The 27395-nt window shown below is 33.3% G+C and overlaps 1 protein-coding gene across 1 annotated transcript; it reads right to left on the bottom strand.

Annotated features, from left to right (window-relative positions):
• Nucleotides 1-13: 13 nt before the first annotated feature.
• On the bottom strand, nucleotides 14-19438 carry sesn3 (sestrin 3). Its single transcript, XM_051128683.1, has 10 exons — nucleotides 19195-19438; nucleotides 7576-7641; nucleotides 6468-6662; nucleotides 6204-6386; nucleotides 5714-5962; nucleotides 4791-4923; nucleotides 4365-4483; nucleotides 3889-4079; nucleotides 3027-3171; nucleotides 14-1805 (listed from the first exon to the last, which is right to left on the bottom strand). Exons 1-10 carry the CDS (start codon nucleotides 19246-19248, stop codon nucleotides 1719-1721), a joined length of 1422 nt encoding a protein of 473 aa, XP_050984640.1. The 5' UTR covers nucleotides 19249-19438; the 3' UTR covers nucleotides 14-1718.
• Between the last annotated feature and the right edge of the window lie 7957 nt (nucleotides 19439-27395).

Genomic DNA, 27395 nt, shown 5'->3' with positions numbered 1-27395 from the left:
ATCACTCATAAACTGAATTTGTTTAGAAACTTTATTGAAACATACAGGTCTGTGATGGGCATTTTGGAAATGTATAAATTTATAACGAGTGGAGAACATGAAAGCTTCATAGCACCACCTTGATCGGAATAAACACAAGTAGGAAATGCAACAGACACATATGCCCGTTACTCAAAGAACTGTTACCATTGAATCTGCTGTACACTTTGAAAACTTTGCAACTAATTTTGAAAGGCACTTTGAAGACAGATTCATTCCAATGATACATTTGTAACAATGGCGAACATATGACTAAATGAAATCACAACCTGCGTTTCTAAACATGAATAAGGCACTGTCCATGTTAGACTGGACCGGGCAACACTTTATCTCGTTCTATAAAGCTTATCTTTTGACTAAACGTTTAATCTTAATCTACTTTTAAGGACACTGATGCTGCACCTTGATTAGAGCTGTGCAAATATGAAGCAATGATTCTTAAAGCGACATAAATAAACCTTTGAGAAATGGTTTGATGAACAGCAATGATCACATCAACAGTATCAAAAGTAGTTAGTTTCCAGACGCTCCCTACAGGCAATCATGCACATAACACTCACACTTACAAACTCTCATTCTCCTGTGCATGGGTTTCTTTCACAGAGGCACACCAATGAAAAAGATGCGCAACAGATGTGCAAATACTTCGTCCTACGCAGACAGACATTCAGCTACACGTTAAAGCTCACGCACACACTCGCACAGAAAATAAAGACACAAGATTAGTAGAGCTATTGCAGGTTGCAGCAACGTACATATATGTTAAAAAAAAATCAATGCTGCTATCTAAAGTATAACACTGAGACTGAATAGTAAAGGACCGAAAGTACAGTAATAATGCTACAAAAGCTTTAGTTTCCAGGCAAACAAACTAAACCAAACCAAATTGATCTGAAAAGCCTAGAAACAAAAACTGCAAAAAATCGAAACAATACATTCAATGTGAAACAAACAAAGTACATGAAAGACAATAGGCACAGGGATTTTAAAAAAGAAAGAAAGAAAAAAGAAAGAGACTTTTTCTCTCCATACAGGAGTCTCACATTCTGTTATTGTCATTTATGATGATTTTACAAAAGGAAAACTTATTCTGTTGCAAAATACAGTTCTTCTCAGATGTGCAAAAAAAGAAAATAATGACAACTTCCTGTTTCAAAAATGTGAACTCAGTCCTCCAGTATTTAAGCTTACAGTATAAGTGAGATTTCAGTGAGAAAATATTGCACGTTAACATGTGATTCGTCAAGTCATGATGTCAGAAATGATGTCGTCTGATTGATCAGGTCAAGTCCAAGGATTCTGTTTTTAATGTTTTGTCTGACCATTAAGGATTATAGTTTAATCCTATAAAAGTCATGACTGCTCACCCACAATTCTAAATGACAGTGTATTTGAACATGTCATTATATCCCATTTTGATGTTTGGGATTATAGCCAGAATGCCCTGTATTTAGTGTCCTTCATTCTGAACAGTCTAAGAAAAAGTATACACTGTGGACACAGTGGTAAAAATTCAAAACTGTATGCAAACGTAATTGCTAACGACATGTACCATGATGGAAAAACACTTTTGGTTAAATTTAAGTGTAATGATGGTCATATATTGTGGGTGTGGTTTGAGATCACCTAAAAGATGAAGTCTAATTGGTCAGGTCATATAAATGGTGGCATCTGATTGGTCAGGTCATATAATGAGTGATGGCTCTCAAAGCATAGAGCAGCTCTGCCTGCATTCGTGCCTCCATTAGAAGCAAATTCACATGAACCTGGATAAAGGAAAGAAAGAGATTTGAGAATATCAAAATATTTACAGGAAAATCAGTGTTGTGTTTTTCGGGCTCAAAAGTTTACATACACCTTGCTGAATCTGCAAAATGTTAATTATTTTACCAAAAAAGAGGGATCACACAAAATGCATTTAGTACTGACCTGAGCAAGGTATTTCACATAAAGGACATTCACATATAGTCCACAACATAAAATAACAGTTAAATTATAAAAATAACCCCGTTCAAAAGTTTACATACGTTTGATTTTTAATACTGTGTTGTTACCTGAATGATGCATAGCTGTGTTTTTGTTGTTGTTGTTGTTGTTGTTGTTGTTTAGTGATAGTTGTTCGTGAACAGTTAAACTGCCTGCTGTTCTTCAGAAAAATCCTTTAGGTCCCACAAATTATTTGGTTTTCAGCATTTTTGTGTATTTGAACCCTTTCCAACAGTGACTATATGATTTTGAGATCCATCTTTTCACACTGAGGACAACTGAGTGACTCATATGCAGCTATTACAGAAGGTTCAAACGCTCACTGATGCTTCAGAAGAAAAAAAGTTGCATTAAGAGCCGGGGGGGTGAAAACTTTTGGAATTTGAAGATCAGTGTAAATTTAACTTATTTTGTCTTCTGGGGAACATGTAAATATCTTTTGTAGCTTCTGAAGGGCAGTACTAAATGAAAAAAAAAATACTATTTAGGCAAAATTTACAAAAAATGTACACGTCTTCATTCCGTTCAAAAGTTTTCACCCCCCCCCCCTGGCTGTTAATGCATTGTGTTTCCTTCTGAAGCATCAATGAGCGTTTCAACCTTCTGTAATGGTTGCATATGAGCCCCTCAGTTTTCCTTGGTGTGAATAATGGATCTCAAAATCATACAATCATTGTTGGAAAAAGTTCAAATATACAAAAACGCTGAAAAACCAAAGAATCTGATGGATTTTTCTGAAGAACAGCAGGCAGTTTAACTGTTCAGGACAAACAAGGCACTCATGAACAACTATCACTAAAAAAAAAACCAGCTTTGGATCATTCAGGTAACAACACTATTAAGAATCAAGTTTTGTATGGGGCCATTTTTATAAAATCAACCTATTTTCTCTTGTGGACTATATGTAAACGTCTTTAATGTGGAATATCTTAATAATTAACATTTTGCAAATTCTCCAAGGTTTTGACTTCAACTGTATTTCACATGATAATATGACTTACCTTCTCGGAGTGTCTGAACTGGTGCCAGTAGCTCTCGTACATGCGGCGGGTGGTTCTCTCTGGATAACACGTCACTGTTTTAATGTAAACCTTCAGACTGCGTTCCAACAACTGATTCACTTCACCATAGTCATAGTCATCATACCTGCAGACACAGTATGAATGTTTATCTTTCAATATTAGACAGGAAAGACTAGACTTCAGAAGTACTCCTGGTTGTCCTGTGCTAGTACACTAGGGGGCGCTGTGGGTGTACATACTGGACACTGTATTACAATCGCATACTGCATTTCTGCAGTGTACAGTATGTATCTGTATGCAAGGGACAAGGGATATTTCACCCAAAAATGAAAATTCTGTCATTAATTACTCACCCTCATGTTGTTCCAAACCCGTAAGATGTTCGTTCATAGAAACACAAATTAAGATATTTTTGATTCAATCTGAGAGCTTTCTGGCCCTGCATAGACAGCAACACAACTGACAAGCTCAAGGCCCAGAAAGGTAGTAAGGACATTGATAAAATCAGTGGTTCAACCATAATTTTTTTGCACACAAAAAGTATTCTCGTAGCTTCATAAAATTAAAGTTGAACCACTGTTGTCACATGGACTATTTTAACGATGTCCTTAGTACTTTTCTGAGCCTTGTACAGGGTAGTTGCATTGCTGTCTATGTTCTCAGATTTCATCAAAAAAATCTAAATTTGTATTCCGAAGACAAACTAAGGTCTTACTGGTTTGGAATGACATGAGGGTGAGTAATTAATGAAAGAATTTTCATTTTTGTGTGAACTAGCCCTTTAACATCTTTTTTTTCATTAGCAAAGCTTTGTGAGCGTCGTCTGTGCTTATGGATGTACCTTATTCCATACATGCAGTGGACGTAGTTGAAGAGAGCCCTGCGCAGCATGCTGGTGTCCACCCCCTCGTGACTGGCCATGTTGTAATAGGTCAGATCACACGCTGTTCTGAACTTATCATCCAATAGGTGACCAATGTCAGAGTACAACCTGTTCACTAGAGAGAAGCCATGATCCTCCCATGAGTAGTCCTATAGAGTGAACAAGACAATGATCAATCATTCACTCTCAATCCACCTTGGAAGCAAGCCTATGGGCAAGACTTCCAGTTCATTAGCCGCTATAGGCGAATAATGAGAAGAATAACAACATGCAGTAAACGCTAAAACTGTTTGTACTACAAACCACGCCAATTTGCAATATCAAGCTGCAAAATTAGCTGTTTTGTACAGCTAAAAATAGCTGGACGTGGATGAGACAGGAAGCCAGATAGGGTATAAAAATCAGTTATCATACTGTATATGTGTTTGTCATACTTGTGCTTTAAAAGTGGGTGGGTTGTCTTCTCCATGTCGCGCAAAGTCTTGGTATCCAAATGACGGGTCGTCTACAAACCGAGCCACGGGAGAAGGAGGCACCACTTCCTCATCAAACCCTGCAGATGAAAATTTACATTTTAATACAAGTACATAAAACTAAAGATTGATAGATCCTTTGTTTTCAAAGAATGGTTCAAATATGGTAGAATTTGCATTTTGGTCATTTATCCCTTTAATTTACACTTTACCACAAGACCACCACAAAAAGCTAAGGAAAATAAGGGGGGTTGGGGAAATAGAGAGAATAAATACTGTTTTATTGTAAATATATGTAGAAGTTTGAGTTTTTATTAGCACGCACTTTTTCTGATGAAAGAAAATAAGTACTATGAAAGTAGTCAAGAAGTATCTGTGTTGTAATACCTGCTGACACCACTAGAAGACTCTCTTTCTTTTCTTTCTCAAAACGAGTGAACATCTCCTCCTCTGATGCATCATCATCTTCTCTTTCCTCCAACAATCGCTTCATTCTCTCCATCAGAGCTTCCAGCTCACTCTGAAATACACAAAAATGGAAAAATTGTCCAAAAAAATCTTGAATCACACATCAGACAGAATTAATATACAGGTGAATGTCATAATGTCATAAAACTTATCCTATATATAAATATATATATACACACACACACACAAGTCAAAAGTTTTTGAACAGTAAGATTTTTAATGTTTTTTAAAAAAGCCTCTTCTGCTCACCAAGTACTTTGATACAAAGTACAGCAAAAACAGTAAAATTGTATGTTGTATATTTTTGTTTTCTATTTGGATATATTTTAAAATGTAATTTATTGCTGTGATTTCAAAGCTAAATTTCAAAACCTTTTGACTGGTGGTGTATATATAATTGATTGTTGTATATACATTATAGTAATATATATATGTATATATATATATATGTACATTATAATAATATACCATTTTATTTTATAAGATATATATAATATACAACATATAGTATTCATGCAACATCATAATTGCAATGTAAAATTATTTTTTCATGGCAATTAAGCAATTTTTTTTTTTGCTGTAATGCATTAAAATACTGTATTACAGTAACAAAAATAATCCAAATGGATGAAAAAGAAAATTCTTAAACGCAAAATGTCCAGATACATTTAGAACGGGAATTAGAAATACAAAAAAAATCTGAATGCAGAATATAACTTTTTTATTTTTTCCTTTCTTTTTATTTATTTGGTTTTTTTTGGATTGGCAGATGTGATCTGAACATGTTTTCCTGCCATAAAAATACAAAAACAACACATGGCCACGTTGTCATGTTTTCCTACCCCAGTGTCAGGGTTATGCAGGGGGTTCCTGTTGGCTCGGTTGCTGTTTGTTAGGTGGCAGGTGCATAAACCCGCCATGGCCGGAGGGCAAAGGTCATCCGTGACCCCGTTGACCTCTGTGACCTCAGGGTCAGGGTTGACACCGCTACCAAACACAAAACTAGCCAAGGCATGGAAATGAGCCAGCAGTACGACAGCATGAACCAGCTCTGCCAAAGACCAGCTATGTTCTCCTGTCTTCACCAGAGCCTGAAAAACACGAGTGTGAGATCATTAACATCTGACATAGATATGATTCAAACAAATATAACAAACAATTGCGGTCAGTTGCGTTTCTGTCTATGCAGGATCAGAAAGCTCTTGGATTTCATCATAAAATATCTTCACTTGTGTTCCGAAGACGAACGAAGGTCTTACAGGTTTGGAACGACATGAGGGTGAGTAATTAATGACAGAATTTTCATTTTCGGGTGAACAGAACAGTTTTTACCTGTATGTGTTGCTTGGTAATAAGCCAAGGTCTGTGTGCAAGGATCTTGTTTATCTCGTTGAGGTTGCGAAGTCGTTGTGGGCAGAACTCCAGACCTCTCAGCCAATCAGAACACACGCCTATCTGCTCAAACTCTTGCACATGCTGACAGACCAGCGCGGAGCACTGATGCCGCGCTGCAGCCTGGAAGAGACAAAAAAATCCCTCTTAATACAATTCCAGTTAAATAGAGTCTATTTTGAAAGTGTTTTTGTTTGTTTGTACCATTATAGCGATATAATGCCTGTAGTGGAGTGGTAGGGGGCCGTCCATCCTCAAGAGGTAATAGTGGCAGCGAAGGAACGCTTGCAGATAGTGCGGGTGGAGGCCCATCACCTGCGTCAGGTTGTCCATACGACCGCTGAACTCTTCTTCTAAGAACATCACCGTCGAGTCATTCAGAGGTATGGCTCCTATGATCTAGGGATCAGGATCAGACATTAGGACATACTGAACAGACTATATAAAAATGGTCAGATGGTAATACAAAATAAATATGTGGTCTGGTTGATTTTGTAACGCAAGGAGGTACTAATATGTGATGCTATGAATCACAGCCAAGAAAGATATGAACTCTGGTTCAGGTTCATCTTAATTCAGCAAAGCGAGGACAGATGCCATAATTCAATTTACAGTCTAAATACACTTTCTTAGATCTCCCGGCACGCAACTCGGATTCAATGAAAATCATCTCTGAACCAGATGAACTCAAAACAAAAGTGAAATGAACACCAGCTGACATGAGAAAAAACGATTACAGTATCTGAGTTGACAGAGTATTTTTCATTATAAAAAAGTGGTAATATTGTGGTACTTTCGCATATTAGCAAATCAGATTATTTGAATGATTTCTGAAGCATCATGTGATGCTAAAGACTGGAGTAATGATGCTGAAAATTCAGCTTTGCATTGCAGGGATAAAATACATTTTAAAATATATTCAAACAGAAAAGTGTTATTTTAAATTGTAAATATATTTCACAATATTATTGTTTTTACTGTATAATAAATTAAGCTTTGGTGAGCATAAGAGACTCCTTTCAAATATATTAAACAATCTGGTAACACTTTACAATAAGGTTCATTAGTAAAAGTTAGTAACACTAATTCTTCTACAGTTTTTAATAATCTTAGTTAATGTTAATTTCAGCATTTACTAATGCATTATTAAAATTATTTAAAAAAGTTGTGTTTGTTGACATTAGTTAATGACTTAACAGACATTTTAGTGGTAGTACATTAAAAAATATATCATGGTAATACCATGGTTAATATCCAAAATAATAATAGCGTAACTGTATAATCTCTGAAAAAAAAAAAAATTGAGCATTACCTCATTTTCTGGAATAAATGAACTTGGTCCTGTTGATATGAGTCTTGACATCTTCATTCCTTTTTCCTGAGGAACAAGAACATTTATGATGAATATGATGAGGATATCCTGACAATATCTTTAAATAAAAACAATTATTTACTGAAGTACACTACCACACGATTTTTAACGTTTTTTTAAAGACTCTTCTGCTCACCAAGCCTGCATTTATTTGATCCAAAGTACAGCAAAAACAGTAAAATTTTGAAATATGTTTACTATTTACAATAACTGATTTCTATTTAAATATATTTTAAAATGTAATTTATTCCTGTGATCAAAGCTAAATTTCAAAAAATATATCATGGTAATACCATGGTTAATATCTAAAATAATTACAGCATATTTTCAGCATCATTCTCCAGTCTTCAGTGTCTCATGATCCTTCAGAAATTATTCTAATATGCTGATTTGCTGTTCAAGAAACATTTTAATTATTATTATCAATATTTTAAGTTGAGTACATTTTTTTAATCCAAAGATCAGCATTGAAGAAATTATAGAAATTAATGCTTTCATTTTGAAAAGGATGCTTTAAATTAAACAAAAGTGATGATAAAGACATTTATAATGTTACAAAAGATTTCTTCTTCAGATAAATGCTGTTCTTCTGAACTTTTTTTATTTATTAAGGAAACCAAAAAAATTCAACTCAGCTGTTTTCAACACAATAATAAATGTTTTTTGAGCAGCAAATCAGAATATTAGAATGATTTCTAAAGGATCATACGACTGGAGTTATGATGTTAAAAATTCAGCTTTAAAAGCACAGGAATAAATTACATTTTAAAATATATTCAAATAGAAAACATTTATTTTAAATAGCAAAAATTGATCAAATAAATGCAGGCTTGGCGAGCAGAAGAGACTTCCGTAAAAACTTTAAAAATCTTACTGTTTAAAAACTTTTGACTGGTAGTTTATGTATTTTTTTTTTTATGTTGAAACACTTTCTATATGCTCAGCTAAATATGCAGAGACAACTAAGTAAGCCATCTGTAGCTTAATTCTGCACAGCAACAGTGGCTTAACCAATGGTGTGAGTTTGGGGGCGGGGCTACTTGTGTATTCAACTAATGGCAGACAGGTGAAACCTGTTTGAAAGCAGTCTGTATTTTAGACACACTAAAGCCTCAGAAATTGTTTAACAAACATAAATAAATAAATTCAGAAGGTATTCTAATGAACGTATACACATTTGTTTTAAATATATATACATATATTTTAAAAAAGCACAACATTGATTTTCAGGTCCATCTGGGGTTTATTTTGAAGTCCCTCCCAGTCTTCCTGTTACACAGAAAGGTAAGAGTTCCACGAAAACTGTGTTTGTGTTTTATCTATGTGTGTGTGTGTGTGTGTGTGTGTGTGTATGTTCACTACACTGGCTATAATGCCAAGGGTGGAAGGGTCACTTCAGTTCAGTGATCCGAGGCCTGGACACACCAAACTTCTTTCCCTGTCGTTCACTTTATCTGTCCTTCCTTCCTTCTCTTCAGGATTCGGGTTTGTTCAGGATATCCCATCACCCACCCGCAACCACCACAAATACACAGACGGTGTTGTGTTTGCGGTCAGAAGTGTTTTGCCTCCACTCTGTAGCCTTGTTGGAAACCTGTGCTGTTTATAAAACACTAACCTAGAACTAATAAGGGTCTTCTCAACCAGGCACACATTTTAGCATTAAAACTGATCCACAAGTTAACAAGCATGAGTCAAGTTGTTTTTCCAAGGATGCAAAAATTGTGGAAGGACACAATTATTCTTACATAATTGTGAATGGTAGTGTCTGTTTTTACAAGGCATATCCATTTATACAAGTCTTTAACTTCCTGAATAATCAATATCAAGCAAAAGAGATATGGATAAGACAGAGGGAGAAGCGCAGGGTATGTGAGACTAATTGAATTCGTTTAGTTTGTTCTCTGTGCTTAACGTGTGTAAAGTCTGTGTGTGTTTGCAATGAGGCTGCAATGATCTGCCGTCCAGACTTGTTTGACACACGGAAACATTGACTCGGCACTCTGACCACCGTGACCCCCACCTTGAAAACGCATCACCGCTCCCAGCCAATCAAAACGTAGCATACTATCAGCACTGATAATGCTTGAGACTATCATTCTGCGGAACCATGGTAATGATTCTGTTGTCATGACAGCAGCATGAGTGTCCATGGATAGAAGCAGCGTCTTCCTCAAAATAGTCTGGGAGAGTGTCCAGATTTAAAGATGCTTTTTTAAATTAGAACAAATAAAAATGACAAGAAAGTTCTAAAAATGTAATCTATGAATATGAGTAAATAGTAATCTGTGCACATAAATAAACACGAAAATTGCTGAAATGTCTACACAGTAAAAAATGTTTTAAATAAAACAACATAGATTATAGTAATACTATTACAAAAAAATATACATTATTTTAGTTTTTCTACTTAATTCAGTGTGTTTCTGGCAGATTGAAATTGTGTGAGAGTGAAATTTACTAGCAATTTCTGAGTAAAACATTTACACACAAATTTTTTTCAATGTACAGACAAAGAACCAAATACCAGTTCATGATAACCAAAATGTCAAATCTTAAATGAGATTATGCGTTTAGTCGAGATCTGTGTGGAAGCCTGTTTCCTCCACTGAATAAAAAATAAAAAAGGTAATAACAGCTTTTCATCTCACAAATGTTTTTTCTCACAATTGTGAGTTTATGACTTTTTTCCTCACAATTTTTTCTTTTATATCTTGCAATTCTGACTTCTTTTCTCAGAATTGTGAAATATAAACAATTCAGTGAGAACTGTCAGAATTCAGAACACACTTTATAACACAATTGCGATTTGATATCACACAACTCTGAGAAAAAAGTCATAACTGAACTTTATAACTCAGAATTGCGAATATATCTCTCACAATTCAGAGAAATTCTTTATTTCTCAGAACTGCACATTTATATTTTGCAATTTTGACTTTGACACACAATTGTGATTTAATATCTCAGAATTTTGAGGAAAAAGATCATAATTGAACGTCAGAGTTGAACTTTTTAACTCGCAATTGCAAAATTATCTCACAATTCTGAGAAATTCTTTATTTCTCAGAACTTTATATCTTGTAATTCTGACTTTATAACATGATTGCGATTTAAAATCACACAATTCTGAGAAAAAAGTCTGAATTGAAAGTCAAAATTGAACATTCTAACAATTTTGAATTTTTATCTCAATACTGAGAAATTCTTTATTTATTAGAATTGCAAATTTTTATCTTGCAATTTCTGACTTAATAACACACAAATACGATTTGATATCACAAGTCAGAATTTTAAGTTTATATCATAATTCTGAGAAAAAAGTCCATATTGAATACTGTAACTCGCAATTGCGAGTTTATATCTCACAATACTGAGAAATTCTTTATTTCTTAGAATTGCGAATTTGTATCTCGCAATTTCTGACTTTATAACACACAATTGCGATTTAATATCAGAATTCTGAGAAAACAGTCAGAATTGAAATTCAGATTTGAGCTTTATAACTTACAAATGCAAATTTATCTCTCACAATTCTCAGAAATTATTAAGAAATTCTTTATTGCGATTTGATATCGCACAATTCTAAGAAAAAAGTCAGAATTGAACTCGCAATTGCAAATTTATCTCTGACAATTCTAAGAAATTATTTCTCATAACTGCGAATTTATATCTCATAATTCTGACTTTATAATATGGTTGCAATTTAATATCACACAATTCTGAGAAAAAAGGCAGAATTGAAAGTCAAAATTGAACATTCTAACTTGCAATTGCGAGTTTATATCTCACAATACTGACAATTTTTTTATTTCTTAGAATTGCGAATTTCTTTCTTGCAATTCCTGACTTTATAACACACAATTGCAATTTGATATTACACAATTCTGAGAAAAAAATCAGAATTGAAATTTATTTCTCAGAATTTCAAATTTATCTCGTAGTTCTGACATTAACACATGACTGCAATTTAGTATAATTTGTTTATATCACGCAATTCTGAGAAAGTTAGAATTGAAAGTCAGACTTTAACTTTATAACTCGCAATTGCAAATTTATCTCACAATTCTAAAAAAATTCTTTATTTCTCAGAACTGTACATTTGTATCTCGCAATTCTGACTTTATAACACACAACTGCAAATTTTTATCACATAATTCTAAGAAAAAAATCAGAATTTTAGTTTATATCATGTAATTCTGAGAAAAAGAGTCAGAATCGAAAATCAGAATTGAACTTTATAACTCGCAATTGCAAATTTATCTCTCACAATTCTAAAAAAAAATTTATTTCTCAGAACTGCACATTGATATCTCACAATTCTGACTTTATAACACACAACTGACTTTTTATCACACAATTCTGAGAAAAAAGTCAGAATTTTAGTTCATATCATGTAATTCTGAGAAAAAAAAAGAATAGAAAATCAGAATTGAATTTATATATGCATATATATATACATGTATATATATATGTGTATATATATATATATATATATATATGCGTATAACTCGCAATTGTGAATTTATCTCAAAAAGTCAGAATTTGGCTGAAATGGGCTTCCATAGATGTGTGCAGAAATGCAGAAAGAATTTATCATTGGTAATAGTACAAATTTTACTGTTAATTAACCCGAGGCTTTACAAAATTTGACCATATTTATCTCTCACAATTCTAAAAAAAAATTTATTTCTCAGAACTGCATATTGATATCTCACAATTCTGACTTTGTAACACACAACTGACTTTTTATCACACAATTCTGAGAAAAAAGTCAGAATTTTAGTTCATATCATGTAATTCTGAGAAAAAAAAAGAATAGAAAATCAGAATTGAATTTATATATCTATATATATCTATATATATATATATATATATATATATATGTGTGTATATATATATATATATATATGTGTGTGTATATATATATATATGCGTATAACTCGCAATTGTGAATTTATCTCAAAAAGTCAGAATTTGGCTGAAATGGGCTTCCATAGATGTGCGCAGAAATGCAGAAAGAATTTATCATTGGTAATAGTACAAATTTTACTGTTAATTAACCCGAGGCTTTACAAAATTTGACCATAATAATCAAATACTATAGATGTACTGTTTTATACATCTTTTGGGGGGAAAAGTGTACCAACAATAATTTTATTTTGTCAGAAGAGCAATATTTTAAGTAATATAACTATGATTTCATGGTTTTAACTACTTGTTTCATGCTTACATAAAACCCACCACAGCAAATCTAAGGTTACCACCCAAAAATTGTTCATTTGGCTAACCTGTACAGTTTTACAAGGGTGGTTTTAATGCTTGTGCTGTACGTACAGGTCATTTCATAAAAATCAAGGTTGTGGTTTTAAGCTTTGAACGGCCACTCCTTGATCTTCATAAGTCTGTTCTCACTGCTCAAATGGACTCTGGATTACAGTGGAGGTGTCTGAACAGTACTCTCGCCTTTGGGCATGTCTGGTTTTACATATTAAAGGATGCTGTTCTGCTTTTGCCCAGTGAAGCTTTTGATCCGTAATGGCTGTCCATGAATCCTATATGCTTCCTTCCCGTCTAGGACCTGGCGCCCTGCCTTCAGCCAAAGAGACGAGAAGTGCAACTCGTTTTAAAAAGACGACGGGGTTAAAAACGTGGGTCTGTCGGGGACTGATCGTGTCTTATGTTCTGGGGGAAAGTGCAGAAATATTTGTCTCCATGACAGCAAAAGTGGGTGTAGAACAAAAGCACACACTTGTAAAGCACTTACATAAGTCCACTTTGTGCTTAGTTTAAACAAATGAGTCTGTTTCTTAAGGCCTACTCTTACTGAGTTTAGAGATATGGAGACAGAAAGAGACAGAAAATGACTACATGGATAAAATATGGAAGAGGAAGGGTCAGAGAGAGAGCGAGAGAGAGTGTGATATAACATTCTGGCACAAAATGCCACTAATCAGTGTCTCGGTGAGGATTAGGATTAGTTTTGATCTCCAGTCAAGTTTTTTAATGGGACGTAATAAGAGAACGAAGGGTTATTATGTAGCGGTTTACTGAGTCTTAGAATAAAGACTTGGTAAAGCCAAGGATAAATTAAATTTAGGATGATGTGTAATTTATAGTGAAAATGGGTTTTAATGTTCACATTTTGACTACAGAGCATTAAAAATATGTTTAATAGTAAACCAATTAAACAAACACATTAAGCTAAAATAACAATAAAAATATTTTTAAAAATTACATTAAAAGCTAAAAAACACTGAAGTAATAAAACGACTAAAACTAAAATAAATACTGAATAGGTTATATATTAAATTAGAAATATAAATAACTAATAAAAATGGCAAAAGCAAGAAAACAAAAGCTTAAACTAAAATTCAAATGAAAATAAAAATAGGCTAATTCAAAATATAAATAAATACTAGAAATGTTATTATGAAATTATTGTACACCAGCTGATTGCAAATGAAATAAACAAAATCATAAAAAAAATAAAATGCATTTTTTTGGACATTAAAAAGTAATTTCTGTGGGATTTTTTTTACATTTTCTTACAAAACAGATTTAAAATTAAATTAGAAATGTTTAACTACTAAAATGACTAAAACTGAAACTGAAATAAATACTTTTAAAATAATATGTAAAATTAGAAATATGAAAAATGAATAAAATAAATGTAATTATTATGAAATTATTTTTCACCAGCTCATTGATAATATAATAAAATAAATCATAAAAATATAAATATGCACTTTTTGGACATTAAAAAGTAATTTCTGTAGGGTTTTTTTTTTTTTTTTTTTTTTTTTTTTACACAACAGCATTAAAAATTAGAAAAGCTGAAGTACTAAAATGACTAAAAATAAAACTGAATAATAAAATAATAAAAAAAATATATATATATATATATATATATACATATATATATGCACTTTTGGACATTAAAAATAAATTTGTCTTTTTTTTTCATTTTCTTACACAACAACATTAAAAATTATAAAAGCAGAAGTACTATATAAGTAATATATAAAATTAGAAATAAAATAAATTCTATTATTATGAAATTATTGTACATTGTGCATCAAATACACTAAATCATAAAAATAAAAAAAAATTCAAAATGCATTTTTGGACATTAAAAAGAAATTTCTGTATGTTTTTTTTTACATTTTCTTACACAACAGCATTAAAAATGAGAAAAGTTGAAGTACTAAAATAACTAAAACAAATAAATACTATATAAACAATATATGCAATTAGACACACAAAAAAACTAATAAAAGCCTTTATTATGAAATCATTGTGCATGAAATACACTTAATTTATAAACAAAAATTGCATTTTTGGACATTAAAAAGAAATTTCTGTATGTTTTTTTTTTTTTTTTTCATTTTCCACAAGTACTAAAATGACTAAAACTAAAACAGAAAAATATACTATATAAACAATATATAAAATTTGAAATATAAAAAATGAATAAAATAAATTCCATTATTATGAAATGATTGTACATTGTGCATGAAATAAACTAAATCATTAAAAAAAAATAGTTTTTGGACTTAAAAAAGAAATTCTGTATGTTTTTTTTCTAACAAAACAGCATTAAAAATTAGAAAAGTTGAAGTACTAAAATGACTAAAACTGAAATAAATACTATATAAATGATATATAAAAATATGCAAGTTTTGGACACTATACAGTAATTTCTGTAAGTTGTTTTTATTTTCCATTTTCTTACACAACAGCATTACTGTTCCTCTCATGAGGATCCTCCCCCGATGATCACTTTATTGCGTCAGAGTCTGTGGCCCCTGAATGATGACATTAAACTCATAAAAGATTATGCAACACTGGCAGAATGCACAGGTTTTAGTTTTGCTTGATCAGACGCCTGATGGCACCATGACAAAAGTGCCAGCCGGCACTTGCGTCCTCACTCAATTAGTGGTTTGGAGCATTGGTAGTTCTCATGGCAAACTCTACCCACAGATCTCTGCTCAAACATGACTGCACCACGTATAGGCACTGATGCTGTTCCCGGCGGGTCACTATGTGGTAATGGGGCAGTGCGATTCATTGGTCAATTATGTCACGCCAGCACACACAGCAGCTGGAGGAACAGGAAGTGTGTCAGCTGCTGAATCTGCAAAATTCAGCAGCACAATCTATATGGGGCTTTTATCTCTCTGTCTTTCGAGTAAGAAAACATTGAAATAACAAACCAGTCACAGTCTTGTTACTGTTCAAATTCCACAGTAGGACCATTGTTGCTTTTCACTGAAGCATGTGACAGCAAACAGGAATAAAGACAGGTAAACATGAACCAACACAGGTGGTATAGGATCAGGTGATAATGACAAAACATTTTTGCTCTATGTGAGTCTTGAGTTGTTTTATAAGGTTAAAAGTGACGTTTTTTAAAAGGAACCCCTGGTATTAAGACTTGTCAATATAACGTTTGCATTCCTTTAAAAAATCCACATTGTTTTATACATATTTTAGACTACGGGGGGGCGTCATTATTTTGATGACGTTGCACTCTGAAAGCTTTGGCACTACCTGTCGCAATTTCTACCGCAACACAACTCAGAAAATAAAATACTGATACGATGCTACATTCTTCGGCTTTTGGTTATAATTTTCAAAGGGCAACAGGAAAAGCGATGTAAGTCTTTCTGCTTTCCTAGCGATAAGAAGAGAAGAAAAGAATCGGAAGATGCCTGTAGATGAATAAAACTTCCTAAAGACCCACGTCTTTGTTCTTTCCACTTTAGCTCTGATGCCTTTGAGACTTTCAGTAGACCACAGCTACTTAAAGAGCTTACAAACGGCAGAGACAAGAAACGCTAGATGCCATCCTGGCAGGATGTAAACATGCCGAGGCTTGTCACGCTTGTCAAGGAGTTTCTCAGCGTGGATTTAACTCAATATCCTCTCTTTGTGAGGAAAAAAACTTGATGGCATGGCATTTGGTTTAAGCTCTTTCAGTAGCTGTGGTCATCAAATCAGTATTTTATTTTCCAAGTTGTGTTTCTGTAAAAATAGCAACAGGTAGATCGGTTATTTTCTAAAAAAAAGTTTCAATTTATATACTTTTTAACCTCAAATGCTCATCTTGTCTAGCTCTGCGTAAATTATGTGCATTCCGGGTTAATCACTGCAGAAGTACCATCCCAGTGTTTACAAAGTGAACATGCAAAGAAGAGCAAACACCCTTTACAAAAGAAGTAAAACAGCGATGTAGGACGATTTTGAAGTTGGAGGAGAAAATGAGATGGGAGTTTTTCAACATACCCTAAATGTCATGAACCGGAATACACAAGAGTTCACGCAGAGCTAGACAAGACAAGCATTTGAGGTTAAAAAGTATATAAAAATATTAATTTTTATAAATTAACCGATTGTTTCACTAGACCCTTCTTCCTCGGCTGGGATCGTTTAGAGCACTTCGAAGCTGCATTTAAACTGCATTTTGGAAGTTCAAACTCGCGGGCAGCATAGAAGTCCACTATATGGAGAACATTCCTGAAATGTTTTCCTCAAAAAACATAATTTCTTTACGACTGAAGACAGAAAGACAAGAACATCTTGGATGACAAGGGGGTGAGTACATTATCTGTAATTTTTTGCTCTGGAAGTGAACTTCTCCTTTAAGCCAGGGTGGGAACAAGGCTGACATGATACATGAGAAAAGAAATTTAATTTCGGTTACAGAAGTGCAAGCCAAAATTTATTGCCAGAGAACAGTGGCTCTTTTACAAGATTTTAAAATTATAGTTCACCCAAAAATTAAAATTCTGTCATTAATTACTCACCCTCATGTTGTTCCAAACCTGTAAGACATTTGCTCCTCTTCATTCCCTTCCTACCTTTCTGGGCCTGGGAACGTGTCAGTTGCACTGCTGTCTATGCAGGGTCAGAAAGCTCTCGGATTTCATCAAAAATACTTTAATTTGTGTTCTAAAGATGAGCAAAGGTCTTACGGGTTTGGAACGACATGAGGGTGAGTAATCAATGACAGAATTTTCATTTTTGGGTAATCTGTCCCTTTAACAGAATGCCAAACAGAGTTTCTTCTCGTTTCATTTGTTCTCAGAATTTCCCAGTCTGAGTTCCAATTTGGAAACTTGCTATAAGTTTAATTTTTAGGGGAACTATTCCTTTACTGCACCAATGCATAAATTGTTCCTAACTGGAAATAATTGGTTCTGATTCGACTCTTTTCTGCAGGTCAAGGCAGGACAGAGAAGAGTTTGAACCGAATGATCCCAACCAGGGAGAGCAACAGGTGAGAAGAGACCAGCTACATGCTGATGAGAGTTATCACAACCAGTGAAACGGGTAATAAAGAACCCTGTCGACATGACAGGCTGACCACAAATCCCCCAAACCATTCTCATATAACAGGCTTTATCCAAACACACACACATACTGTGTCAGGCACTCAAAAATACAGGTTTGCATACAGCCACAGGATAACTTGCAGTATTTGCTCCCAGCTGCTGTTATAGACATGAAGATCAAACAAAGTGCTTGCAGCCAACAGTTCGATCTGATAAATGCTGGCTCGTGTTTCAGTACTAAAGTCCAGTTTGATTTACAACAACTTTTGGCAGAGTGTATGTGAGAGGAAGATGTGCAGAGCAGAAGTAGGTCACATGTGTTCAACATGATTAATGACAGCTAAAAATAACATATTCCGGCCAAAGAAAAGAGAGAGAGATGATAGCCGGATTTCAGATGAGATGAGTAGGTTACTAAGTTAGTCAGACTCTGATATAATCAAAGTATGATGAAATGCTATTAAACTACTTAAACCTGCGATTATGTAACAATAAACAAGATAGATGGATAGATAGAGCTTTTTATTATTTTATAGTTTATATATTTTTTATTTTACAGGGGATTATCATGAGGATATATATGGAGGATGTGTTTGTGTGTGTATGTGATGTATGTATGTACATAGATAGATCTTGTTTATTATTTTATAATTTAATTTTTTTTATGTTACTTTGCAAGAGGTTATCATGAGGATATATATATATATATGTGTGTGTGTGTATGTGTGTGTATGTGCATGTATGTGGATAGACAGATATATATATAGATAGATAGGTAGATAGATAGATGATAGATAGATAACTTTGTGACTTATTACAAAAGAGGTTATCATTTATACACACATGCATGCATCACTTTTTATAAATAATTTTTATATATATATATATATATATATATATATATATATAGTCACGGTTGAAGTAAGTATTAATCCAATTGTCTATCAGTTTAAAAATATGTATATACAATGCAAATAGATATTGGTTCGTTTGAAAAAATAAAGTAATGTAGGTGACTAAATAAGTAAACCGCTCTGGGTCGCCAGAGATACAGAAATGTCTGATACTTATGCACAACCCATAAAATGCATTACAAACCAATGCAGCAAGATCACCAACAGGAACAAATGCATATTTAAGAAACACGTGTGACTGAAATAAGCCCCAACTGATGCAGAATAACAGTTTGGAAGCATAACTACTTGGAAAACGACGTTACCTTTTCTCTGATCATGTTCCGGCAGTGGTTGCAGATGTCTGCGGTTCCGTTCATTCTAGCCAGTTTAAACCAGGCGAAGAGCTGAATCCCCGGTCCTCAGTGACGGTGTACTGGTCTGGGCATGTCCGCTGCCAGCTCCTTTAAGGACGAACAAGACCTGAAGAAGGACTGGAGACTCCTCCGTATCCCTTCGTGCCTCCCTTCGCAGTGCGCAGAGCTCTCCAAGTGCCCAACTTCAGCATGAACGTGCGCTACACGCCCCCTCAGCTGGCCTCTTTCTATACGACTCCCGAATGAATCGCTCTAGTGAACCGATTCGCAACGCGCTTGTGAATCACTCAACTGATGACACTGATTAAACAATATCGTTAGCAATTTTGAGAACAATTAATTTTAACATGACTAATAATAATAAAATTACAATTATATATTATATCACAACAAAAAACTCAATATTTCGCAGCTAGGTGTGAACCATTATTTTACTACAAATAAACCCAAAAACCACATTTACTATGGTTTAACAAATTAAACATAATTTTGCGCTAACCATGGTATTTGTAGTAATGGTAATAAATATGGCAAACAAAAAAAACATAGTTACCACTTTTCCTATAGTAAAACCATGTTTTTTTTTTTTGTAAGAAAAGTACAAGCCTATACATTAAAACATTACTAACTGTCATTATCACATAGAGTACAAATATATCACAAATTCTTTGTTGTTTTGTTTAAAATGTCTTAATGTTAGCTGATTAGACGCTGCAATTCAAATGGAAAAACGAAATCTTACTTGTGAGAAGTGACTCAAAAGAATCGGTTCATTGAACTGTCCACGTTATTGTAGATAAAAACGTTACAAATATAACACAAATTCTTTTTTTTTTGTTTTGTTTTGTTTTTTTGTTTGTTTAAAATGTCTCAGTGTTACCTGGCTAGACGCACCAATTCAAACTGAAAAACGAAATCGTTGGCCTACTTGTGAGAGGTGATTCAAAAGAATCGGTTCATTGAACCGTCCACGTTATTATAGATAAGAACGTTACAAATATATCACAAATTCATTGTTTTGTTTAAAATGTCTCAATGTTAGCTGACTAGACGCTGCAATTCAAATGGAAAAACGAAATCGTACTTGTGAGAAGTGACTCAAAAGAATCGGTTCATTGAACCGTCCACGTTATTATAGATATAAACGTTACAAATATATCACAAATTCATTTTTTTGTTTAAAATGTCTCAGTGTTACCTGGTTAGACGCACCAATTCAAATGGAAAAACGAAATCGTAGGCCTACTCGTGTGAGATGATTCAAAAGAATCGGTTCATTGAACCGTCCACGTTATTATAGATATAAACGTTACAAATATATCACAAATTCATTGTTTTGTTTAAAATGTCTCAACGTTAGCTGGCTAGACGCACTAATTCAAATGAAAAAACGAAGTGGTGACTCAAAAGAATCGGCTCGGTTTGAACTGTCCGAAAGAACCGATTCGCTTAAAAGAATCAGACTTCGCAACGCTATTCTCCTGACGAGCCACTCCCCCCTCCAAGTTTTTCTCTCTTGTTCAGACATGTTCCTCCTACATACATATCAAAACTTTTAAGACTTTCTGTAAACTGCATTGTATAATTTTTCACGTACGGCGTTAAACTTTTCATTTATTATATATGCAGGCAGGGGGTTAATGTTTTATGACTTAACAGCTCCCAATGAAAGGTCAATGGTTCATATAACCTCTAATAAAACAGAGTATTGCATCAGGATGTCTGATTAGATTTTTACTATCTCTATATTTTTCCTAAACTGCTTCTGAAACACATTTGCTCTCTTTCAGTATGCATTTACGGCTTTATTTTCTAAGGAAAAAATAAGCACGGCTGTTTAAACAATCACTGTAGCGCAGGGAACGTAACTCAACAATTGTCTTTTTACAGCGCAGGAGCCTTGAATAGAGTCGGGAATTGCTGACTGAGCGGAATGACCATCAGACGGTGTGGACGGGAGCCAAACCCCGCAGGATTTTGGTCCATTGGTTCACGAAGGCAGCCCACGGGGTGCTACTAAAAACATTCCTATGATCTCAGACTGATGTTGAAGAGTTCAGATGAAATAAATGCTGGCCTACATAAACGTGCACCACGCTGTGGTGTTCTGTTGTTCAAACAGATTGTTAAATGTCACTTCACGTCAGGTTTCTGCCTAAAGTTAGGGAGTTTTTCTTCTGAAAGCATGACGGGGCAACATACAGGACATGTTAGCAGCGCTATAGCATTTAGTCAGCAAAATCCACAGTGATCCTTAAACATTCCACAGTGATCCTTAAACATTAAACCCCTAATCCGAGAAAATCCACATAGATCTTGGGTGAAAAACAATCCCAAACTGACAACTTGTCTTTTTTCTTCCCTGCCACCAGAGTTTAATTTCACCCGGCAACAACGTGATGTCATCAGGAGAGAGAGAAATCAGCCAATCAGAGAGCCAACTGATCAGCCGTGAGGTCACAATACTGTATCCTAGCAATGGCTAAATGGTTCTGGTGTGAACTTCCTGAGACAATCTAGTTTTATGCAACACACTTAGAAATCATGTCAGTGGATTTTGCACACATTTTACAACCCCATCACACACACATCTGTTCACAGATAAATCTGCAGAAAACTCCAGTGTTATCTGAGCACCACTGATATATGATTATAGTTTTTATTCATGTTTTGAATATTTTCAATTTTATTTTTGTCAAATACACTACGTTTCAAAAGTTTTCAAACAGTAAGATTTTTAATGTTTTTTTTTTAAATAATTCTCTTCTGCTCACCAAGCCTGCATTTATTTAATCCAAAATATAGCAAAACAGTAAAATTGTGAAATATTTTTGCTGTTTAAAATAACTGCTTTCAATTTGAAGATATTTTAAAATGTAATTTATTCCTGTGATTTCAAAGCTGAATTTTTAGCATCATTACTTTAGTCACACGATCCTTCAGAAATCATTCTAATATGCTGATTTGCTGTTCAAGAAACATTTTTAATTATTATTAAATATTTGAGCACATTTGTTCAGGATTCTTTGATGAATAGAAAGATCCAAAGATAACATTATACATTATACCATTCAAAAGCTTGGAGTCAGTATATATATATTTTTTTTTTGGGGGGGGGGGGGGGGGGGGGAATGCTTTAGCAAGCATGCTTTAAATTAATCAAAAGTGATGATAAAGACATTTATAATGTTGCAAAAGATTTCTACGTAAGATAAATGCTGTTCTTCTGAACTTTCTATTCCTCAAAGAAACTTGAAAAAATTCTACTCAGCTGTTTTCAACATATTATTATATAATATTAGAATGATTTCATGTGGCTGGAGTAATGTTGCTAAAAAGTTGGCTTTGAAATCACAGGAATAAATTACATTTTAAAAATATTCATATAGAAAACAGTTATTTTCAATAGAAAAATTTTTTCAAAATTTTACTGTTTCTGCTGTAATTTGAATCACATAAATGCAGGCTTGGTGAGCAGAAAAGACTTTAAAAAACATTAAAAATAGTACTTTTCAAAAACGTTTGACTGGTAGTGTATCTGAAACTTATTTTAAACCGCCACGTCATTGTTTGTTCAATTATGACTAATGCGCACAGACTAGGTTTATCATTTATGTAAATAGCTTGACAAATTTGTCATTTGATGCAATACAGATATACTCAGTATTGTTTTGTGTGTGTGCCGTGCTTTAAAACGGGATGTAATCCTGCAGCAGGACTGCCACCCATTTCCTCCCATTCTGTGAAAGACTGTTTAGGAAGCCACCTTTGTGTGTTTGTGAGTGTGTGTTTAGGTCTGTATTCTAGCAATGGTTCATTTGCTGCCAAAGGACACACGCAGTGAAGCCCATTTCCATTCCGTTCAAGCGCATTTCCACAAAGTTATGAATGTAAAGCTATATGCATGTGAACGTGACCCTGCCTATATTAAATTAAGCCATTAAGTGGGCCTAAATTTCAAGGTCTCACCCAGACAGACTGACTCAGTGTCTGTTTTATCAGATGAAAAATCTGCAAATCTTTCCTGCGAATTACATGTTTAGATAAAGAGACAGTGGATGAGCCTGTCAAACAAGATTTTAGCCGTGAAAGCCTCATGTAAACTTACTTCGACAACACCTAAAAATAGTTTGATTAAATCAAACTAAATCCTGTTCAAATCAAACTCCTCCCTTAATCAAAAATAACACCTCCCTTTTCTCTCACCCTTTAGTGTATTCTAGAGGCCCTTTGATTTGTCTTTTTTATCTTTTGATTAATGTCACCAAGATCACTTTCTAGGCTTTTAACGTTTTTCTGTTTAGCTATTAATTCAGCATTTTCAGAACATATCAGGAGTCATTTTATGAAACCAAAAAAATCCACAAATACTCACTCAAGTATCAGTTGTTCACTACACAAAATACAAAAATACACTTTGTAAAAGTGTATTTTTGTACTCTCAAAATAATACAAGTATAATTGTTTGGCACATTTTATATATATATATATATATATATATATATATATATATATATATAAATTTCAATGTAATTTTTTTTTTTTTTTTTTTGCATATTTTTGTCTGAATGTTGTATTTTATATATAGTATATGTGTATATGTACACACACACACACATATATATATATATATATATATATATACATACACATATATAAAATACAACATTCAGACAAAAATATGCAAAAAATTACATGGGAATTTATATTATTATATTATATACACATGTAATATATAAAAATACGAACAAAAATATGTAATATAAAAAATAAAATCTTGATAATACTCTGTATTATTCTCTAAATATATATGTGTGTATATGTACATATACATAATATAATAATGTAAATTCTTAATAATACTCCATATTTTTCTCAAAATATAATTATATATTTAATAATTTTGTATTTTTTTTTTGTATATTGTATTTTATATGTATAATATAAATTCTTGATAATACTCCATTTTATATTCTCAAAATATAATATGTAATTGTATTTTTTTGCGTATTTTGGTTTGTATACTGTATTTTATATAAAAAGTTTATGTGTGTATATGTACATATACATAATATAATAATATAAATTCTTGATAATACTCCATATTTTTCTCAAAATATGATATTTTTTTTGCATATATTTTTTGTATATTGTATTTCATATGTGTATATAAATTCTTGATAATACTCCATTTTATATTATATTTATATATTCTCAAAATATAATATGTAATTGTAATTTTTTTTGTATATTTTGGTTTGTATACTACTATTTTATATATAGTATATGTGTGTATATGTACATATATAATTAACATTCTTGATAATATTATTCTCAGAATATATATTATTTTTGCATATTTTTATTTTTGTTTGTATATTGTATTTCATATATGTATAATATAAATTCTTCACAGTACTCCATATTATATTATTCACAAAATATAATTTGTAATTGTAATTTTTTTTTGCATATTTTTATTTGTATTTTGTATTTTATATGTAGTATGTGTGTGTCTGTCTGTGTGTATAATATGAATTCTTGTTAATACTCCATATTATTCTCAAAATATTTTTTGCTTATTTTTTGTTTGAATATTGTATTTCATATGTGTATATAAATATAAATTCTTGATAACACTCCATTTGACATTATTCTCAAAATATTTGTAATTTGTAATATTTTGCATAAATATGTTTGTACTTATGTTGTACCCATAGAATGACCCAAATTGCGTGTTTATCTCAGTGAGCTCACCCTGCTGTTTTTTTGCTGAGTGTCACATGTAAAAGGTCACTTCTTGTGATAACAAAGACAATACATTCACTTCAAAAATCCATTGAGTCTGTCCTAAATTCCTTCTAAAGGCTACACAGAAAGGAACCTTCCAGAGAGAGCCGGATGGATACAAATATGTTGAACGGAATGTTTACAGCACAGTTCCTAATCCCAGTGCTTAGTGTAAATATTTTACGTAACTCTTCATTTAGATTCTTTAAACATGTCACAGGATTAGGAATTATGTGAGTGATACGATTGTGTAAGGATCTTAAAAACAAGCAGGGAACGACTGGAGAAAAATTCCTGGAAATCTGGCTTCCTTAAAAATAAGGGAAAAAAAGAAGGCTGGAGATTTATAACTACTAAATATAACAAGGTATAGAAGATATAGAGTTTGGCACGACAATGCAGTGATTATAAAGAGAGAGAGAGAGAGCAAGAGTTCATTTCTCTGTGAATAAAAGGCCAGGAATGTTTAAGCCCCTGCATGTGATTTTAGATTAGAAAAAACCCTCAGGAATCTCTGCAAACATACGTTCACTTTCTTCCAAACCAACCTGCAACCCACTCAGATAATGGAGGATGTGAAGACAGAGAATGCGAAGGGGGGTCAAGGGGCTGGTTTAGGGTATAGAAGTAAACAGAAACAGAGCATGTGTGTGTAAATGTGTTTGTTTGCATTAGTGTGAGTGTGTGTGCGTGTAGTATAGAGGTCAGCATATGTAGCAGTCTCAAACTGCGGGTTTTCTGGGACTGAGTTGTTTGGATAAGTGGGGGAAAGTTCACAGCTCAAAGACTTCTTTCAGTCCCAGCATGCACTGCCACAGCTTTCTTCTCCAGTGCACTAAAAAAAAGCTAGATGTACATAGCTGCTGAACATTTTACTTTTATGCATATATTATTATATGTATTTTAGATGCATAGGCTGTATTTACATATTCATGTTCAGGTTTGCTTGCTTGCAACTTCTTTCCACTTCTTTCCAACATTTTACTGCTCATATTTTATGTATATTTTTTACATATGCAATGGAAATATCGATATATAACGGTTTTTTCCACGTTAAAGCTTTAGTGTGCAAAGCAAGAGAACATAAAATGATAAAAAAAATATTGTGAAACCTACGTTTCTTGTTCGGCCTTTGTCTGACAAGAGGAATCAATGTGATAAATTTACCTGCTGGCGACCTCTTGTGGGAAAATGTTGATTCAGATGTAAAAAACTAAGAATCATGCTGTCCAAAAGATGACGCTACTTGGAAAAAATAAGTGTTGGCATGCACCCTCTTACTAAAACAACTTTAGTAAGTAATGTGTTATATTAGACTCCGTTAAAGATTTAACAAACAACATTATTAAAGATAGAACAAACAACAGAAAAAACAGATAGATAGATAGATAGATAGATAGATAGATAGATAGATAGCAGTGGTTTGCGGTTGTGGAGTGGTTGCACTTACGTCACGATTTGGTCAGTTACCCGGATGCGCGGCCATACTGGCGATACTCGGTCGGTCGAATGTAAACAACATCATGGACTGAAAGTTTAATGTACTACTGAATAGGTTGTTCTGCTAATTTATGCTGTCTAAACCATGGAAAAAACGTGTGGAACCTGCTTAATCATATAGAGAAGTAAGCAGAAAAGGGTGCAATATTTTAAAGTTAATAGGTGGTAAAGGTACCTACAAGCGGTTTTAATTAAGATATTAGTCTAATATTTCACCTACCTGACAGGAAATGATAAGAACAAACAAAAATGTTGTCAAGATTCTTGCCCTGGAAATCCTGGTTCAGTTTGGCCAACCGCAAATGCCTTTTGTTCCTCAGTTTTTTGCACTCTTCTTCTTGATTTGTTATAACTTTTGGCAGTCTATAGTACTCCCAATGTTTTACCAGGTCTGACCAATAAGTACAGCCCAAAACATGACAGTAATTGACCACTTTCACCAGCAACAATTAGCAAAATATGCAAGTTTTGTTCATTTCAATGGCATTGTTTACACTCTGTGCCGCCAATATGGCCGATTAATGACGCGTTGTGAAAACACTCTGTTCTGTTTATTAAAGCCAAGTATGAATCGTATCAAGTTAGTGTTTTTACATTTCATGTTTATTCCAAAATAATAACTCGAGGTAGTAACAATTAAAAAATATATATTTTACTTGTGAGCTTATGTTAATCTATTCTTTTTAATAGCTAACTTTTAACTATTTTTTAATTTTTCAGATCATCAGTCATCAAAGCTCGGTAAATATCACAGACATGGAGATTTACTTTAAATTATAAAACGATAGTTCTGGTCCTTGATTCTGATTGGTTGAGCCGCATTCTAAGCTGTTGTAAATTACTGTACAAACATACACCTT

This window comes from Labeo rohita, chromosome 15, assembly GCF_022985175.1.
Source record: "Labeo rohita strain BAU-BD-2019 chromosome 15, IGBB_LRoh.1.0, whole genome shotgun sequence".
In the NCBI taxonomy this organism is placed as follows: Eukaryota; Metazoa; Chordata; class Actinopteri; order Cypriniformes; family Cyprinidae; genus Labeo; species Labeo rohita.
The sequence above is the reverse complement of the archived record's forward strand: the minus strand, read 5'-3'. Positions and strand labels throughout refer to the sequence as shown.

Bases quoted from the DNA above. Each gene is read 5' to 3' on its own strand.
- sesn3 (XM_051128683.1), bottom strand. From the start codon at position 19,248: ATGAACGGAACCGCAGACATCTGCAACCACTGCCGGAACATGATCAGA. The intron at 4,924-5,713 runs GTAGGAAAACAT...TGTGTATTTCAG, and splicing joins TGCATAACCCTGACACTGGG to AGTGAGCTGGAAGCTCTGAT. The intron at 4,484-4,790 runs GTATTACAACAC...TTTCATCTGCAG, and splicing joins TCTTCTAGTGGTGTCAGCAG to GGTTTGATGAGGAAGTGGTG.